Source organism: Calypte anna, chromosome 10 (assembly GCF_003957555.1).
Source record: "Calypte anna isolate BGI_N300 chromosome 10, bCalAnn1_v1.p, whole genome shotgun sequence".
Taxonomy (NCBI): domain Eukaryota; kingdom Metazoa; phylum Chordata; class Aves; order Apodiformes; family Trochilidae; genus Calypte; species Calypte anna.
In genome coordinates, this window is record NC_044256.1 from 2,543,185 (window position 1) to 2,562,500 (window position 19,316).

At 44.3% G+C, this 19,316-nt stretch overlaps 1 protein-coding gene across 2 annotated transcripts in view; it reads left to right on the top strand.

Annotated features, from left to right (window-relative positions):
* Nucleotides 1-19,315, top strand: part of NPTN (neuroplastin) — a 58,773-nt gene extending 39,458 nt beyond the window's left edge. The window contains exons 4-8 of one of the 2 annotated variants that reach the window (XM_030457237.1): nucleotides 5,243-5,377; nucleotides 7,494-7,766; nucleotides 17,156-17,165; nucleotides 17,636-17,709; nucleotides 18,118-19,315. In XM_030457237.1, coding sequence (XP_030313097.1) covers nucleotides 5,243-5,377; nucleotides 7,494-7,766; nucleotides 17,156-17,165; nucleotides 17,636-17,696 — 479 coding nt within the window. In that variant the 3' untranslated portion in view covers nucleotides 17,697-17,709; nucleotides 18,118-19,315. Of the gene's footprint in view, nucleotides 1-5,242; nucleotides 5,378-7,493; nucleotides 7,767-17,143; nucleotides 17,166-17,635; nucleotides 17,710-18,117 lie in introns of both variants that reach the window. The other variant, XM_030457236.1, reaches the window with a different exon arrangement.
* Nucleotide 19,316: the final 1 nt, after the last annotated feature.

The window sequence follows — 19,316 nt, forward strand, 5'->3', positions numbered from 1 at the left end:
AGTCTGCCTTGAAGTAGGGATTTTTCTCTCACCTTTTGCTTTTGCTGTGAGGTCACTTAGCTGAGGGCATGGCAGGTAACCAGGCCATGGGGTGTGGTGTGGTTCTTGTCACCTGGGACCATGATGATGACCCAGCCAAGATGTAGTGTGCTGTTTACTCCCCACCTAGATGCAGGCTTTTTTAATTACCCCATTGCCACACAGGGGAAGTTCCTCAGTGCTTTTGCTGAGTTCTTGTGATGCTGGAGCTCTGCAAAATTAAAGATTAAAAGAAAAAAACAAAACCAAGACCCAAAATGCAACCCTGAAGAATTCTGCTTCTGCAGTCTTTCTGCTCTTTAACCAGATCTTGGGAGATCTGACAGCTCCAAACTGGTGTCTGGTGCAGAGCAGCAGCACTGAGGACCAGATGGGGAAGAACATGCTCCACAGAATCACAGAATTATCAGAGCTGGAAGGGACCTCCTGAGATCATCTATTTCAACTCTCCCACTTGCTCCCAGTCCCCTCTGGCTAGAAATAACAAAACCACCAAGATTACCAATGTATGTAGGATGGCTGATGGAGAACATCTGTTTGCTCTGCTCCCTTCTTTCCCTGCACCTGGACAGGTAGAGCTTTTTAATACCTCTTCCTATGAGGCCTTTTTGCCACTATCAGGGGGATTCTTCTGACTTCCTTCCTCGTCTCTTGCTCACTTTGCACCTTCCTCTTGTAGTCTTCCCAGTTGCTATTGGTTTCCCAAGATAAAGTCCTCTTCAGAGGGCCAGTCCTGAGAGGCATAAAACTGAGCACTTTGGAAAAATACTCACTGTACCCCCTCTCTTCAACTGAGCCAGAGGCTCCTGTGTCACATGGAATACTGGCACTCAGAATGTTGCTCTTCTTCTTTCAGTCTGGCTCCAGCCCAAGCAGCAGACTGGAAAACCAGTGGTTATTTCCACAGCCTTGGAAGATCTTGATTTCATGACTCCTGGCTGTCTTGTGAAGCTGGAATAGAGGTTTTTTTAACAGTGTACCAGAAATTAATTAAAAATCAAGCATCCTCTTAGCACAACTGCATCTTAGAGTGATCCTCAGCATTACCCAGAAAATGCATCTTGCATTCTCCCTTCCTGCCTTTGGCCATTTTGCTCTCTGCCCAGGCTGCAAAGGTAGACATGGATTAGAATTGTAATGCAAGAAAATAAACTTTCCAGAGCCATTTTACTAGGTCACCCATAAGACAGAATAGTTTTGGCATGCACGAATATTTTTAGGTGCTTTTGCCCTTGCTTTAATTTTGCCTTTTAATGGGAAAATTTGAAGAGGCTTTAACTGGGACATTAATTCCCCTCTCCTTTTTAGCCCTGCTAGTAAAACATCTTGCAAAGACCTGGAATTAAGGGCTGAGTATCTTTTATATATCAAGAAATGACACTGCATGCCCTGTACCAAGGAAAGAACCCACCTCTCTGCAAGCTGTATTAAAAGCACACCACTCAGAGCTGCTTCACAGTGCATTTTGTGCCTCTTGGGTACTTGAAGCATGGAGGTCCCAGGTTTACACTGGCACAGCCCCCACCCCCCTTCTGATTCAGTTTCAAACTATCAGGAAGATGAAGCTGAGCAGAAGCTTACTCCTGAGTCAAGAATGGCTAAATCTGTTGGGTTTTTTTTTTATCAGTAGCAATTAATTAATAACCCTGCCTCTTTTTGCTCTTCCATGTGCTGTTTCAGACAGTCAGCATTTAGTTTTCCTGTTTCACAATGCTAGACTAAAAATACTTATTTTCTTGGGGCATTATCTGGATCTGATTAGTGTAGGAGTTTGCCACAGGACGTTGTGCCCGCAGCTCTGCAGCCAACCAGAGCTGAACAGAGATGGGGATTCTGCTGCTTAAGCTGAAGTGAATCCTTTTTGTAGAAAACCTGTATCATTCTGTGCTGTGTCTGGTACTGGAGCAGACTGGTGTAGGAAAAAAATCTCATCTTGAAAAGCTTCACAGGAGAACATTGCTCTGTTGCTAAACCTGTGAGTGAGGTCAGTTGCAGTGTGAGTGCAGCTTGTGCAGCAGAACACAGGGATTCAAACAGTTTGGTCAAGTTCTGGGTTAACATCTCAGCCCTAGCTTAAAGCTGGCTAGCAGCAGATGCCCTGAAATATTAATGTTCCCCTCAGACTGCATTCAAAAATAGTCCCTGCCCTAGCAGCACTCTCAGTGGCTGCTGCAGAGCTGTGCCCAGCAAGGGAGGAGCAGAATGTATTCCTGTCACTTCTGTTCTCATTGCAGTAACCCAATGAAGATGTCCTCTTCTTAAATAAATAGAATTATCTTTTGGCTGGAGGAGAACACCAGGTCACCCTGCAGTAGAAAGTTACTGTGTCCTAGAAACCTTTCTCTCTTTCTTTGTTTCTCTATCACCAGCCTTACAGGAAAAGTGGGACAGCTGCAGAGAGCTGAATGATTCTGCCCTTTTCCCTGCAAGCTTCTGCTTTGACTCTCTGTCTGCTGGTAGATGGTGATGAAAACCAAAGTGATGGATGACAGAGTGTGTGGGGCTTCAGCTTCAAGCTGATGGAGTCCTGTTCCTTCTTTTCTTAACAGGGTGTTTTCCAGTTGCTTTTGAGAGCCCATCAGGGCCATCTTGGCTTCTGGGCTTTCATTACGTTGGGTGCAGTCACTGTCACCTTAGGTAAGCAAAACCATGAAGGTTGTCATTTGGCTTACCTAGCTCATGTCTGCAAGAGAACTTTCCAAGCCTAGCAAGGAGGAGGTGACACCCTTCAGCAGGTCACAAAACGAAATTCACTTCTTGTTGTCTTTTGGAACAGATGTTCTGTTCCTCTTGGGGCTGCAGGCAGTGGTTTGAAAAGACATTGCAGGTGCATACTGATACCTGCACAGAGCACACAGCTCTAAAGCCAAGTTAGTTTCTACTTAAAGTCTTCAGCTTGAAAACTTCATTTTCTCCAACTTTTACTGCCCCTTGAAGGAACAGGTCTGATCACTTACCAAGTACAGAGTGTTCTTTCCTGTCCAGCTTGCTTCAGTTTCCATACCTGGCAGCTTCTTTTTGCACAAAACCAGAGAACTGCTGTGATCTGGTGTCTTCATTTGAAATTCATGCTTTGTGTCTCCAGCTATTTTCAGGATGTGTATCAGGTGTCAGTTTTCTTACCCAAACCCCTAGTACCTTGTTCTTCAACTAGCTGGCATTTGTCTAGCTCCATCCATTGGTCTTGCTATACCACCACGCATACTAAGTATTGTGAGCAAGGCCATTCTTTGCCACAGACTTAGATCAATGTATTTCCCTCACCTTCTGCCCAGGGAATGATACAGTGGTATTTTTTCTTAGGTCATGAGTTCTTACTCAGCTGCTGAAAAGATGTTTGCTTAGAAATCAGGAAAAAAAAAAAACCCACAGCAAAACAAAACATGCTTAACATATTGAACTTTTTTAAAGTGGCAAAACTTCCTTAAGGGTTCTACCAGAAGTCTTGGAGTTAGTTGTAACTCCTGGTGGGCAGTATCTCTGCTAAGGACCTGCCCTCTGCATCCTCTGCAGAAGTGTCCAGGCTGGGGATCTCTTCACCTTGTCAGCACATACCAAGAAGAAATCACCTGTCAGAAAAGGCAACTAACAGCTAATTCATCCTGTAAGCTGCAAGGTGCTTCACAAGTGGTAAAGAACTGCTCAGAACTTCTGCAAAGCTCACATGCCTGTTGAAAATCCTGTTTGAATTTTCATGGCAGTTTCTGGGAAAAGCTTGGATTGATCAGCTTCTCCTGGTGTCTTCTCAGGCAAATAAGCACCTGCTAAAATTAAGCCACAGCCTGCTGTGGCTTAAATATTCTGACAACTATGATTTTCCTTGTTGTTCAGAAGCTTATTTTAATTCTGCCTCTAACAACATTATCAATCCACTGCATGACTGCCCAGACAGATGCTTGCAGGAGTAAGACATGGGATGCTTCCTGCACTTGAAAAGCTCTTGCCTTTGAAACACAGTAATTCCTTTAGCCCTGAAACTGACTGAACATTTTCCCAAAGAGGGATGATGTAATTTTTGGGCAGAGCAGGTTCAGCTGATGCTGTCCTCTTACACAAGATGTTTTGCTTGGTTTTGTTTGCTGTGCCTGATGACAGCTGTGAAGTCTGCTGAATTCTGCAGCTGCAGATAAAGCTGCCACAAGCCTGTGTTCCCTCTCCCTACCTGTCCCCAGGGGTTGCTGGTGTTAAGGGGAACTCCTCTTGAGCAGAATAACAAACTTCTCAGCCTGGGGGTCTTTTCCTGCAGCCCTAGGACTGGGCTGTGACTGGATTAACAGATCAGTGTGATCACACAGCAGGCCATGTGTGACAGAATTAGCAAGCTAGAAAGCCACTGAGCTTTAAAGGTGGTCAGTGCAGCACCAGAGCCATCTGCTTAAGCACAGGTTCAGCTCAGGCCCTCCAGTGATCCATCATAATCTCTCGTGAGGTATTAGGCTGCTGTGACAAAGGTGGCAAAGGGCAGTGCTGTTATTTATAGATAAATTAATTCAGAGGACCCTCTGCTGATACTCAGGGCTGTGTTTTGCTTGCAGGTGCCCACCCTCCTCAGGATAGATGTATTTGTGTAGAGGCCGAATGAAACTACTCTGTGTTGGAGGCATTTTGGCTTCTGAGGTCCCCAGGAGTGGTGTTGCTGTGAGGTGTAACAAGCAGAAAGTGTTACAAGTCTCAGGTGCATCCATGGATCAAAACTAAAAGGAAAAACACCCTGATTCAGCTTTCCAAAATTCATGTTAAGGCAGTGTCAGCTCAGAGTCCTGATGTGATGATGGACAAGTTGTAACCAGAACCTCTCCCAGCTGTTTTTCAAAGCTGAATGAAGGCACTGAAGAGCCACAGGGATATATCCTGCGTGGTGGGGAGGGAGGGAGATATGGGGATGTTCCTCAGCTTCCTGCACTGGGAAAATGGCTGGGCTAACATAGTATTGTGAGTTTTTTGGTAGATAACTCAAGTTTGATACTGAAATTTCTCCCTTGTCTCTCAATTTGGCTGGCAAACCAAGCCTGAAGGATGTCCTTGAGCATCTTCAGTTGAAATGCTGCTTGGAAAGATGTGGAAATGGAGATTTTCCTTCTGTTAAGAGGGGCTTGGTGTGGGGAAGGAGCAGCTTCCAGACAACTTGTCACTCACTTTCTCTACAGATTCTCAGGGCTGGAAGGAAATCTTGTAAACACAGACTCTCTGTTTTGTTTTGTAGCCACTCCTGACATCACTGGCCACAAGAGAAGTGAAAATAAAAACGAGGGGCAGGAGGCACTGATGTACTGCAAGTCCGTGGGCTTCCCACACCCCGAGTGGGTGTGGCGCAAGAAGGTCAATGGAGTGTTTGAGGTAAGAAAACTGGGGTGTCAGGGAGACAAAACCCCCAGCTGGGAAGGAAACAATCTGTCCTGGGGTTTAAGGATAGATTATTTAGGCCACCTTGTAACTTCTCAAAATGCAGTTCCTCAGGAGTCTGATACATCAGTGGGCCAAGCTGGAATTTTCCAGCAGCAGTGGCTACAAAATTGATGTTTTTTAGATGGTTGCTGCTGGGTAAGATTATCAACTGTCCAGAAGGATAGGAGAAGTTGGCTGTGAGGTGAAGGATAGGAGCAGTTGGCTGTGAGGTGAAGGATAGGAGGAGTTGGCTGTGAGGTGAAGGACAGGAGGAGTTGGCTGTGAGGTGAAGGACAGGAGGAGTTGGCTGTGAGGTGAAGGACAGGAGGAGTTGGCTGTGAGGTGAAGGACAGGAGGAGTTGGCTGTGAGGTGAAGGATAGGGGGTGTTGGCTGTGAGGTCCAGAAGGATAGGGGGTGTTGGCTGTGAGGTGAAGGATAGGAGGAGTTGGCTGTGAGGTGAAGGATAGGAGGAGTTGGCTGTGAGGTGAAGGATAGGAAGAGTTGGCTGTGAGGTGAAGGATAGGGGGTGTTGGCTGTGAGGTGAAGGATAGGAGGAGTTGGCTGTGAGGTGAAGGATAGGAGGAGCTGGCTGTGAGGTGAAGGATAGGAGGAGTTGGCTGTGAGGTGAAGGACAGGAGGAGTTGGCTGTGAGGTGAAGGATAGGAAGAGTTGGCTGTGAGGTGAAGGATAGGGGGTGTTGGCTGTGAGGTGAAGGATAGGAGGAGTTGGCTGTGAGGTGAAGGATAGGAGGAGCTGGCTGTGAGGTGAAGGATAGGAGGAGTTGGCTGTGAGGTGAAGGACAGGAGGAGTTGGCTGTGAGGTGAAGGATAGGAGGAGTTGGCTGTGAGGTGAAGGATAGGAGGAGTTGGCTGTGAGGTGCAAAACATGAGTTACAAAATGTGATCTGAAAACCCCCTTGGTTAGAAATTTCTCAAGCTGTTTTCCAGTTTTACTGGTTGGGCTCTCAAGACTTAGTACCAGGATGTTGTGGTGATACTTATTAGTGGTTAAGTGATCCCAGTTTTCCATGTGGCAACTGACCTAGTGAGTGAAAACACTTGACCACCATCTGAAACATCAGAAGAAAAGCTAGAGGTTGCTGAGCCCTCAGCCCACCTATTTTTATGTAGCTGTGTGATCTTCCAGAGAGGAAGCAATCTGACTGATAGGTGAATTAAAAATGTTAAGCAAATAATAGTGTGGGTTGGTTAGTTAAAGTTTTCTGGGACATTGCTGTGTTCAGGTACTTACCAAGTGCTGGGAGTCACCAGAGTCCTCAGTGCTGAGGTGCAGATTTCCCTTCACACTGTCTTTCTTGTGAAATTATTTGATAAATTAATCCAAGATTAACTTTCAGGAAGACCAAAATATCCATAGATTGTCAAACTTTTGCCCTTTAATTCTTTAAATTTAGCAACTCAGGAATACTTTTTTTTTTTTTTTTTTTTTCACATTTAGAAAGAATATGGGGCATCAGCCTTCAGCTTCTCTGAGTGTTCCTGAAGTCAGTGGCTGAGGCTGCCCTGGCCATGAGTCTGTGAGCAGTGTTTTTCTTTGAAAAACATAAAACTTCAAACAAAGCAAAATTTATTAGGGCAGCCCTTAAACCTTAAATAGATAAAAAGTGCTATCAAATGATATGTATGATAATCTGATCTGGGACTGCTTGTGCTTTTTTCCCCCTCATGTTAGGGAATCTGTCTCCTGTTATTTCTCTCATCTGTTCAGGTGGATCTGTTTCATCTCATGGCTGTGAGCTGCTCTGGGGAGTGCAGCAGCTTCTCTGGAAGCCAAAGGCTGAGAACATGGTAGCTTTAAGGCTCACAATCACTGCATGTTTCATGGCTGGATGAAGTACAGCTTGTCAGTCAAGCTGCAGGTTTTTGTTCTGTTTTGAAACACAGTTCAGTTTTGTGAAGGGAACAGCATCAACACTGCAGTGGGCTTCTCTGTTGTGTTGAGGAACCAGCCTCTTGCAGGAATCTCCTCATTTTCATGACTTAGATGTGAAAAGGCAGCAGCACTTATTAAAGCTCTTGCTCTTTTCCACCTTTTCTTTTTGTCAGGAACATCAACAACTCCTCTGGCAGATTCTTTATTTCAAATAAGGACAACTACACTGAGCTCAGCATCACAAACCTACAGATCAACGAGGATCCTGGCGAGTACCAGTGCAATGCCACCAACCAGGTTGGCTCTGTCTCTGTCACAACCATCCTCCGTGTCCGCAGCCACTTGGCTCCCCTCTGGCCCTTTTTGGGGATTTTGGCAGAAATCATTATCCTGGTGGTCATCATAGTTATTTATGAGAAACGGAAGCGGCCGGATGAAGTCCCAGATGGTAAGTGTGCTCAGAGCCACTTGTAAGGAGGAAAACTAAAAGAGAGAAGGCAAAAGAGAACTAGTGGGAGAAGAGGAGAGTGGGGCTTGGTGGCAGGGAGGACCAGCAGCACAGTTCATTCAACTCTTGAGTTCTCTGCTCTCTCATCTCTTCACTCTCCAAACATTAAGCCCAGCAGGCTCAGAGGGTCCAAGTGCTGTGGCAGAGTCCTAAGGCTGAATTTCCCCAAAATCTCAGACTTGAGGTGGGACACTGTGGTGGTTCTTTCATTACTTTAAAGCTTTTGTTACACAAGGTGGGTCCAAGCACTTCCCTCTTTCCTGCTGTATTAGCCCTGGGAAATCCTGCATGTCAGCCCAAAGAAGGGCAGAGCAGCAGAGGGGAGAGCTGGAAACACTGTAATCCCTGATGGCACTCCCTCTCAGGTGACATCTGGAATGGACACTGGGCAGATTTTGTAAGGAAAGATTACTTTTAAAGGGATTGGGACTGCGGAGATGCTTCAGAAATTAAACAAGGTTTAATGTTAAAGGGTGGAGGTAGGGATCTTCTTTTGGTCTGTAACTACATTTGTATTTTAGGAATGCTCCAGAAACTGTATCTAAGTGTAATAGTCCACCAAGTTACATTTCTAAAGATTTAAGTATTTTTTTGTTAGGTGTGATGGTAGCACACATTAGCAACTCTGTGTTTGGTGCATGAAAAAGTAGTAAGTGTTTCATCTATGGGTTTTCTTCTGCATAGCTTTTTAAAAGATGGAGGATGGGCCAGTTTGAGACTAAAATTCCTATTTGACAAAAAAAAAAAAAAAAAAGAAATTGTGGAGAAGCAGGCTTTAACTTGACACCTGGATGCTTACTCCAGTGTTTATTAAGCAAACTCATCCAAGGATTTCTTGGGAGAAGCAGCTGGTTAGCCAGAGGAACAGGATACATCCAAGTCATGGAGCAAGAGTTTGAGAGTACATGGAGGGAAACCTGGAGAATCAGGATGGGAAGCACTCAAGAGTGTTTCCTGGGTTGATGAGCCCCTGGTAGAGAAACTTCCAAAGGCAAGCTGTTCCATAGCTTGTGCAGCAGCAACTCGTTGTTGTCAGGCTGCTCAAAGGATTGATAAAAGGCAGCATGATGTTTGCAGTTTGAGATTAAAATAGAGGTGTTGAAACAGTGATCAGCATGTGAAGTTTGGGTAAGAAAACAATCTGGATAATAAATGTTCATGTGTTGAGAATGGCTGAGGCTTGGATCAATGTCTGTAGCAGATCAAAACTGTCTGAAACTGTGCATTACCTAGAGGAAAACTGGCTTGGGATCTTAACCACTTGAGCAGCATTTACTAACTGCTGATGGAGCATGCACTGAGGCTGGTCTAGGTGTGTATCTAAAAATCCTGAACTGGGCAGTGCATGTCCCACTGCATCACTAACAGCTTTGCCATTGCTGAGGGGTTTACACTGCCAGCAGTTGTCCCTCAGAGTGGCTCTCAACCAGCCCTGAAAACGTTTTTGCAATTTAAATGTCCTCTGCATGTGTCCCATGTTGCTGTGCACGTTGGCCTAACTTGGATGGCAGGATGGCCAGGGAGAATCTCACCTCTTTGCTGTTCATACTTCCCTGCCTTTCAGAATTCTGTTTGATGAAGCTTCACAAGCAAGATACCAAATTGTAAATTAAGTGTAAACATTCATTGCAAGCAGACTCAAATGGGGCTCCTAATCCAACAGAACCTGGCTGTGACTTGACCAGATGGCAAGGCAAGCACCATGTTCATGTGATTGAGTGCACACTGGAGGCAAAGTGGTTCATTCCTGGTTAATTCAAAAGCTGAAGTTTTCCTGGCTGGTCTGGATGCTCCTCAGATGCCTGAGGATCCAGGCTCATCATTCTGGTGGAACGTGTCCAAGATGATGAGCCAAGTAACTGAGGTTACTAAAATTTGCTTGCTGGGTCTGCTATGATTTTAAAGGCAGCTAAGGTTGAGTCCTGCAGGGTGTTGCACCTCTCTGGTGGACAGAAGTTTTCTCTGTCCACTTTCTTGGAGGACAAATCCCTGTCCCAGTCAGTATCTGTGTGTCAGGTTTGTCCGGGTGAAGAAATACAATCAGCATAACATCTTCTCAACCAAAAGCTGCCTTGAGTCCTCCATTCCCTTGGATACTCCTGCATTTTCCATAGCAGCATTTGAAGCTTTCTGTGATACCGTGGTGGGAAGCACCCTGTGAGCTGGGGCTTTTTACAAATACATCTGTGAGAAATCCTGGAGACTCTGCTGATTCCCACACTCGGCTGTTTTCTTTAGGTTACTCTTATTGTTTTCAGTACCTTGTTATGAAATGCCAAAGTTAATGTTTCAGTGCAAAGGTGTGCTTATTCATTTGGAATTTCAACCCTTGTGCTTCCAAAATCCTACATCCACCTCTGCATGCTGCAGGCAGCTGTAGTGGTTACCACCTGTGAGCCTGTACCTGAGCCAGCAACACGTGCAGGTATCAATCTGAATATCAATACTCCTTAATATAAATATTATTTGGCAACAGCTGTGATCTCTTTCAAATATCAGAGGGTTTTTTGGGTGGGTTTTGTGGGGGTTTTTTTGTTTTTTTGATTTTTGTTTGTTGTTTTGTTTGTTTTGTTTTTTTAGCATTGGTTTGGCTTTTGTTAAGCTCCCAGGCTTTCTGTTTTGCCTTTTGAGCACCAGTAGGAGCAGCCAAAAACCCTCAGCCACTTTTGGCAGGGATGGCCAGTTTGCATCTTCCTTTGATGAGTGCCCAGTGGATTGTTGTCACTGGGCTTGGCACATCCTCCCCCCTGCAGGCTGGCTGCTCCCCCAGACACCTTCTCTGCTACCAGGGAACAGGCAAATGTTGGGGTCCAAGTCTGCAATGATTCAAGGTTGACCCACGGGGTGCTGTAGATCCCACCTGAGGGAGAGGAGATGTTTCCCACCTTCAGTCAGGTTTTTTTCCTCCTGACAATCCTCTGATGTCCTGGCTAATGTCTGTCTTGTTCAGAGGGTTCTGCCTAGGCCATAATGCAGAGATGACTTATTCAGGACACTTGGGGTTTTCTTAAAAATTTTGGAGGAAAACAGTGATGCCAAACGTGGCAACTTTCCCTGCATACAGCAAAATCAAAGCCTTTGTGGAGGGGAAGGAATTGTTAGATGACACCTGCAGGTTTTGCAGAGCCTGGTGACAGTGTGGGCTGAGACACAGTTCAGCTGCATTTATCCTGGGCCCTGCTGGAGCTGCTGGTGCCCACGCTGAGCTCCTGCCTCCCTGCCATACCCCAGTTCCATGGCTCAGCCCTTAGCCTACACAAGTTCCAGGCAGTCCTTTGGGGTGGGCTGTGCTCATCCCTTCAGATAAAATCAGCTGGAAGTGGGAGCAGGATTGCTCCAGCCTCCACTAACAACAGGCACTCATGATTTGGAATCCTTTTCCCTTCTCAGCCAGGCCACCTCCCAGAAACTGCTCATCTTACAGCTCTTTTATTCTGATGAACTGGATTGAACACTTCCAAATCTCCAAAGAATGACCCAATTCATTGTAGCAGAAGGTAGTGAGGCAGCAAATCCTGAGGCTCCCCTGCACCACCCGACTGAGGAGCAGTTTTTAGAGGAAGATGATGTTTCTCAGGTGATAACACCTCAACAGACTTAGATGGGTAATTTCACTGGGTTTCTTTGCAGTGCATTTGCATACACACCAGAGGAATTTTAGGAGCTTCATAGAAAATCAGTGAGGGGTCCTGAATGTGTAAGCCTTAAAAAAATAAATCCCAAGCTGTGCTCTAGCTTTTTGGCAAAGTCTAAAAAAAAAGTGCCAAAAAGGACTTCTGATTACTGAAGGTGAAGAGAAGCACCCAGTTGCTAGTGGTGGGATGTGACTGTCTGGAGAGAACATTATCTCTCCTGGAAGGTATCCTGGGATGCTTTCCAGAGCACTTGGGAACTCTACCTGGCCAGGCAAATAAAGCCAATTCAATTATTCTTCTCTTTGATCTCCATGTTCCACAGGCTACAATGACCTCTCTTAGTGTGCCAGCTACCTCAGCTCTGGTGGATGGGTAGAGGTGCAGGTAACCTGGTTAACTGGGGAGCACTTCTCAGGTTCCTGCTGAGCTGCAGAGTGAGGCCACTGAAGGGCTGAGTTATAGAGGCACTTCCCAAAGGATTTGCTGGCCTTATGAAGGTGTTACCTCTGTCTGAAAGGGCAAAGATGCTCATTTAACTTTGGCATTTCCTGACTGTAGTTGTTTTGGCTTTTTTTTTTTTAATTTATTTGTTTCCTTTTTCTTTCTGGCATGTATCTTGCTTTTTGTCTTCAGTTGATTTGCCTTTTCTGCCACGGAACAGGGCTGCTCGGTGGCTCCTTTGCTACTTTTTCCTCCTTCACATAATTCAGTTTATTTTTTCTTCTCCTGCTGTGCAGCAGGAAAAGGATCTTGGCACCTGTGAAATCCATATTTCCACCAGAAATGGTGCAAGGCTGGCATTAGTGCAGGTTTTTTTGCTGTTGTGCCTGTGGATTAGGGGCATTCCCAGCTCCTGGGAGGGAGGTGACAACAGTGAGTACCTCCTGTAACCTCCCCGGGGATGTGAGGCCCCTTGCATCCAAATTATGTGCTGGAAGGAGGAAGAGAGGGCAGGTTGTGCTTCCCCTTCTGCATCCTTTCACCCTCTGCATCCTTTCAGAAGGCGAGTTTTGACTTGCTTTACACCTGAGGAAGCAACACCTGGCTCACGTGCCTTGTGCAGGGAGGGGTTGGGCTGTAAAATCAGGAGGGCCTCCCAAGTGGCTTTGGTGATGGAAGGTGCATGAGTGTGGCATGTGTGGGGCCAGGGACACATCACTGCATGTGAGAGTCCCAGCAGGGGGACTGCTAGATGTCCTCGGCTCAGAATGTAACCTGCTTTGCCTTTCCTGACAAAAACAGAAGCAAAACTGTTTGGTTTTTTTTTTCCTCTGTGGTACAGCTTCAGCTGGTAGGTTTTGGGTGCTGGAGCAATCAGCCATTGTGACCTGAACGTAGCATATTCAAGATTCCTAAAGAAAGCATTTTTTTTTCTGTGGTTGTTGGATTATGTAGCCTAAAATTAGAAAGACACTATTTGAAAGGGTGTGTTCTGGGGTAAGTAGAAAGTAAAAACTTCTTGGCTACATTCCCCCCTAGGAATGTAAACAGTTTTTACTTTAAAATCCATATTCTACATGATCCTTAGCTCAAAGCCATGAGGTGACTGGGTTAACACATTTTCCTTTCCATTCTTTCCTTTTCATTTCTCAGCTAAATATAAAGACTTCCCATACATTATTTTTCTGCTCTGGCTCTGCAGAAGCTCCATCCATACCCCCACATTCTTTCTAAGATTCCTATTATTTTTTTTCTTGACTTTCCCTGTTCCTGCTATTACTGTAAGTAATTAAAAAACCAAAATGTTTTCACTGAAACAGTTTACCTACTTACAAGTTGAATTTGCTTTTTTTTTCCCCCCTGTTACCCACACCTTTCTCTCCCATGCTTAAAATTCATCAGGGGGAGAAACCAGTCAGACAGCCACGTCCCACAACTGTGTAGCTTTCAACACTGAGCAAGCATCAGTGTATCCCAGTGGTAATCAAATATCCTGGCTCTGCTGGGCCTTTCTAAACTAATTGCTTCTAGATTCTATTAGAGGATCACAGTTTCTCCAGCCTGAAGTAAGTAATCTTGGCCAGAGCTTCTCCAGTGCTGATCCATTTGTGCCTTCATTCCATTTTGGAGCAGCTGCTTGACTTTTCTTGGTTTGCTTGAAGGAGCAAGGTGAGCAGCAGCTCCATTCACCTTTTCTCCCCCCAAAACATTCCCACTGATGAAGCTGCTGTGCCCTGTGCCCTCTCAAACAGCTGCACAGCCCTGCCTGGCTGTGGTCACTCTGAGTGCTCAGCACAGGGCCTGCCAAATCTTTTCTGAGTTAAGAAAATTCTTTCTTTACAAAAGAGGTTAATTTGTCCAACCTGGGCAAACACATCTAAAATTCTCAGAAGTGTTTTAAGCCACTGTCAGATTTTCTCTTCCCAGAAAGCAAAGTCTCAAGGTAGTTTTTTAATATAAAAACTCCCCAGTGGCCTCTTTGCAGACTGTAGAAGTTTTGTTTTAATACAAGACCCCCACCCCCCCCAAGCTGCATTGGCTGCTCATTTTGAGCATTTGAACAGAGATTGCACACAAGCTTGATTTGAATAATCTCCATTTCACTGTTGATCTGTAAAGAGAGGTCTGAGGACAAGGATCTGCTTCTCAAAGCTGCTCAACTCGACTCCTCTCTGAGTAGATTTCTGTGTGAGCCTGAAAGCCCAAGCAGACACATAGAGCCCCTTTGGATGCAAAAATTTGAACCTTAATACTGGAGATACCCACTAAAGTTTCATTTTTAACACCCCCCAGTCAGAAAGAGGCTCTACAAAGTGAATTTGACACAAAATAAATCTTCCAAAGGGCTCCTCGGACTTCTCAAGCACGAGTTACATTCCCAGACAGTTAATACCAAGCAAATCTCTTTGTCATCATCTTGCAATTTTAATGCCCAGATATTTTTGCCTGGAAGGATCTGTTACACGTGTTACACGATGCTCTGAAGACAGCAGCAGCTGTAACCTTTCCCTTCTGAAATGTGCTGTGTCAGGGCAGCACTCAGCAGATAATCACTCAGGCAGAAGGCTTGGCTTGTTGGGGTTTTAACAAGTAACGGGGGGGTTTGGAGCCTGCAAGCCCCCTCCACATTCAGAAAGCATTCCCAGGAAAAGGAGGAGTTAGCTGTGGTTAGTTTATAAAATTCCAGCTCACCTGGCAGTGTTTTGGGAGCGGGATGGAATGAAGCCACATCCCAGGAGGATGTTCTTGCTGGCCATAGGTGTTACAGACTGCTGAAGACAAGCAGGTACTAGAGCAGGTGGTCTGGCATGAAAGTTTTGAGATATATTAACACTTGTCGGTTACTATGACTTCTTTTTTTTTTTTTTCTTTTTTCTTTTTTTTCCCCCCCCTTCAATTGCATCATACCCTTAAAAAATGGTGGTAAGTGAGAGATCTGCATGCTTTGGAGTTTGTTTAATCTCCGCTTCAGTCTATACAATGCACAAGTCATAATGTTAACACTTTCTCTTAAAACTTTCATTCACGTTCACAACTAATTTGGATTTCGGTTTGCTGGTTTGGTTTGTTGGTTTTTATATATATTTTTTTGTTTGTTTATTTTTATTTTCAATCTTTATTTAGTGTAATTATGTACTTATTTTTCTGTTGTTCTGTTGCCCCCTGATTTGGCTGCGGCTCCGGTCTGTGTCTGTACTGTACTGGGGATGATTTTCCAGCAGTTTCGTGGCTGCCAGGACAGTAACACAGAGATCATTTCCTCCAACTTATTCAGGTTCTAGATGGGAAAGGGGCTGAATGGTGGCGATCCACCCTGTAACAAGTATTCCAGTAGGAATGTTGGATCTGTGTTTGGAAAAGACCTGATGGCAGCCTTTATAAATGTGAAAGCTTTTTTTTTTTTTTTCCTTCAAAGACACAAAACTCTAAAACAGGCACCTAAACATTTTAAGGGAGAAGGGAAAAGGGTTATTTTGTAGTGAGAGAGAAGCTCGTAACAGTTGTGCAGTTTGGTAGTTCTGAAGTCCAGCCAAACAAACTCAAAAGTTGGTGGTGATGCTTGTTAGAAAGCTGAGATCCCTGAAGCTGAGGGGTGGGGGGTGGGGACACCAAGGGGGCTCCCTGTCTGTCCCAGGCTCTCCCCACCCTGTGTGCAGAGTACCTAGCTCAGTTTCTTTCAGATCTTTTGTGAATCAAAAGATGTTTGTGGAGGTGGGAGTTGTAGATCTACTGCTGTGCTCTGTGTTTCAGCACCTGATGTGTCTCTGTATATCTCACTGTATATACAACAGCACATTGATGTCTGGTTGTCCTTACCTAGTCCTAGTTCTCTCTGTACCTTGTCTGATAGTTCACTGTTGCTGGTAATGGACTTCTGTGGACACTCGGTGTGTCGCTAGTGTGTTATTTTTTGGCTGTAAAGCTCTTGGTTTGTGGTCAGTTCTTTCTTTTGAAATCTTTTTGTTTGGTTTGGTTTGGTTTTTTTTGTTCGGGTCACTGTCTGTGCTAGCGGTGGCTTTGCCTCTCCGTTGCCTTGGAGATGAAGGAGGAGTAATGTCCCCTCTGACTGACATTACTCCCAGCGTGTGCTCATGCAGATGCCTACACTGTTAAGACTGTAATTTCCATAACTGCTTCATGTGCACTAAGCACCCTTGTGGAATCCTGCTGAGAGTTTCTGAAAGACTTCCGTGGAAAAAGTTATCCCTCCCCTTTCCCCCTCTAGCATGAGCTGGGAACAGCAATTATTGAGTGCCAAAACTGCAGGCCCTGAATTGGTCCCCCCAAAAACACCCCGAGAGGAACGTTAACTTCCTGATTTTTTCTTTTTTTCTTTTTTTTTTTTTTTTTTCCCTTTTTGCTGCTGAAATGCACTCCTGCCTCCTGTACTGCAGCTGGGGAGCAAACCAAGGTGGTTTATAATTAAAGAAAACGGTGCTCAATCTGTCACCAAAGAGCTAATGGGAACATTCCTCATTAGCAGATTTTTTTTTTTTCCTAGTTTTTAAAATATTATCTTTTTGTCCAGAGACACAGGCAGAAGTCTGTCAATGTCTGGAGGGGTGACAACCCCCAAACTCCTCCTGTGCCTGTCAGAGGCAGGCACCACGTCTGCTGCTCTCCAAGGACCAGTTTGGGTCGTGTATTATTGCACCTCCAGCCTCCTCTGGACCTGCTCTGTTTAAGCAGACACTGAGAAGAGTGGAACGTGTTGAGTGAGGTTCTGTCACCCCCTGGGGGAAGATGAGCAGATGGTGTTTGTACCCTGCTGGGTGTAGAGACCCAGAATTTCCCATCAGCACTTGAAGAACCCCTTAAAAAAAAAAAACAAACACTAAATAGATCTATTTAAAATAAATCACAGCAAGAAAACCACCAGCAGGATTTTACAACTGAAACGTTGGTTTGTCCCTCTCATCTATTTTATGAGATTGAACCACTGGAACTTGGGGACAAGATGAGTCTTGACCATATTGCAGCAATCTGTCCGCTACAGTTGCAGTTCTTCATGACAAGCATTCAAAGTGTTAACTCATTGAAGCAACATACCTGCCATTAAATCTCCAACCCCAGTAAAAACAAATCCATGAAATCTTTGCACTCCCAAGTGGAATGGCCTTTAATGCTGTAGATAGATCCGTGTGCTGTTGGCAGTTCAGGAGGTGCACACTCCACAGACTGATTCTCTTTTCCTTTCCTTTCCTTGCCTCGCCCGGGATTGCATCCGACTGCTTGCTGCAGATGATGAACCAGCTGGGCCAATGTAAGTGCATTTTATGGAAAAAAATATTATTATTCAGCTTAACTTAAGGGTTTATGGGAGCTTACAGCACACAGGGGTGGAATTACGAATGGGTACAGACCCTTTGGGTTGTTGTTAGTAGTGAAGAGCAGCACCTGGACAGTCCTGGAGTTAGAAAGACCTCTTTGTGCTGAAGTGAGATGTTGGGGTCTTCCTGACTGCCTGGTGCAGCCTATGTGAGATGTTTGGCTGGAAATGTCTTAAGCAAAACCAGCTGAAAAGGAAGCAAGATGTCTGATGTAGGAGGTGAACTGGGCTGGGCAAGAAGGTGGCAAGATCAGGATCCACGTTCCATTCAGCCACCCGAGTTAAAAGGAGGAGAAACTAAATGCTTAGTAACTTACCTTAATAACTTAACTAAATTTTTGTTTTCTACCCTTGTGGTTGATTTTGGTGCCTTTTTAATTTTTTTCTTTTTTTTTTTCCTTCAGGAAAACCAATTCTACAAACAATCATAAAGATAAAAACTTACGCCAGAGAAACACAAATTAAAAATGCTTATCATGTAAGTATGGCTCACACACATCCTGGAAATGGTCAGGCTCCTTTTCCTGTAGTGGTTGGGGTGCATAAACATCATAACCTGTTCCACATCTTCCAGAGCCCTCAGCTACAGGGGGTGGCACCAACCTTCTGCCACGCTTGAGAGAGCACCGGGGCTTTATCAAAAGACTTATATTTTATATAATATGCAGGCAGTTTAATGATCTGGTAGCTCTCAAACCCTGCATGGCCATTCATATTGCTAATTAAAAAGCAAAGCAAACACCAACCCCCCTCCCCCCCCTCCTCATCCAAGCTTAAAACTCCGGAGCTGCCCCTGGTGGGGGAGCAGAAGGGCTGGTGAGCGCTGCAGGGGAGGTTGGGAATGCTGCCAGGCATTGACTAGCACCTTTTCTTGTTTCTTTTTTAGAGCTTTAAGTTTCTGAGAGACTGATGGCAATATGACCTGCTAAATTTAAGGGTTGGAACTCTTGGTTCTAGACTCCAGTTCTGTCTGATTATTATTTTTTTTTTTTTCCTTTTCAAGTGAGAACAATATGACTGTCTAACGCATGCCTTATTTAGCCTCTCCTGTAAAGATGACCTAGCCAGATAAATTTTAATAATGCTTCAGTGTAGAAGGTGTAAACTATTTTGGGCTTGATGTGCTGTGAATGTTGCTTTTCTTTTCTTTCTCTTTTTTTTTTTTCTTCTTTTCTTTTTTTCCCTTTCTTTCTTCTTCCCCCCCCTTCCTTAATCTATTTAAACATTAGCAGTAGTGAGCTGGTTCACGCATGCACCATTTTTTACTTCCTGTAGCTGTTCAAATTGGCAAAGCTCTAAACCGCACCGCTGCCATCTAGTGAGACTTTTTTGTAAAGTACAGCAGAACTTACAAATATATACAGTATATATTTATATTTTGGGGGAGAGGGAAAACCAAAATACAGTAATCGTGTTTCATTTTGAAGCTGCTGATATTCATTCCTTACTGTATGTCTGAGAGGTGAGAGGATTCTACTGTTCTGGTACTTAGAGAAGTAATATAAATTGAAATTACCTTAAGGGCTTAACCTATGTAGAGAGACTTGGGTGTCCTATAATCAGACTTTACAAGCTGGAATGGTTCGACGTGGTGGTGGAATGCAGTTGAAAACCAACAAGACTTCAGTTTATAAATATATATATATATATGATTGCTTTTTAAGTGGGTTTTTTTTTTTTGGTTTTTTGTTAACTCATGTAAATTCTCAAATCCTTTTGCACTGATGTGTTCAACATATTCTTGTACATTCAATTCAGGCAAACTTTTGTAATTTTCTTGGTTTCTTTTTTTTTGTTTGTTTCGGTTTTTTTTGTTTTGTTTTCTGGTTTTTTTGTTTAAATGATGAGATGTTAAGCATGGTGATATTCTATGCAACTAGTTATACTCTTTAGTTTGACACTGTAATTTCTCATGATTTAAAGATTGTAGAAATAGACCTAACAGGGTTCTCATGATGTGCGTAACTGTAGATGCATGAACTTGTGTTCTGTGTATTTGTTGAAGTGCAATGATGTATAAAAAGTGGATTCACCTGTTTTTAAAAATAAAACACTGACAAAAAAAAAAAAAAAAAAAAAAAAAAC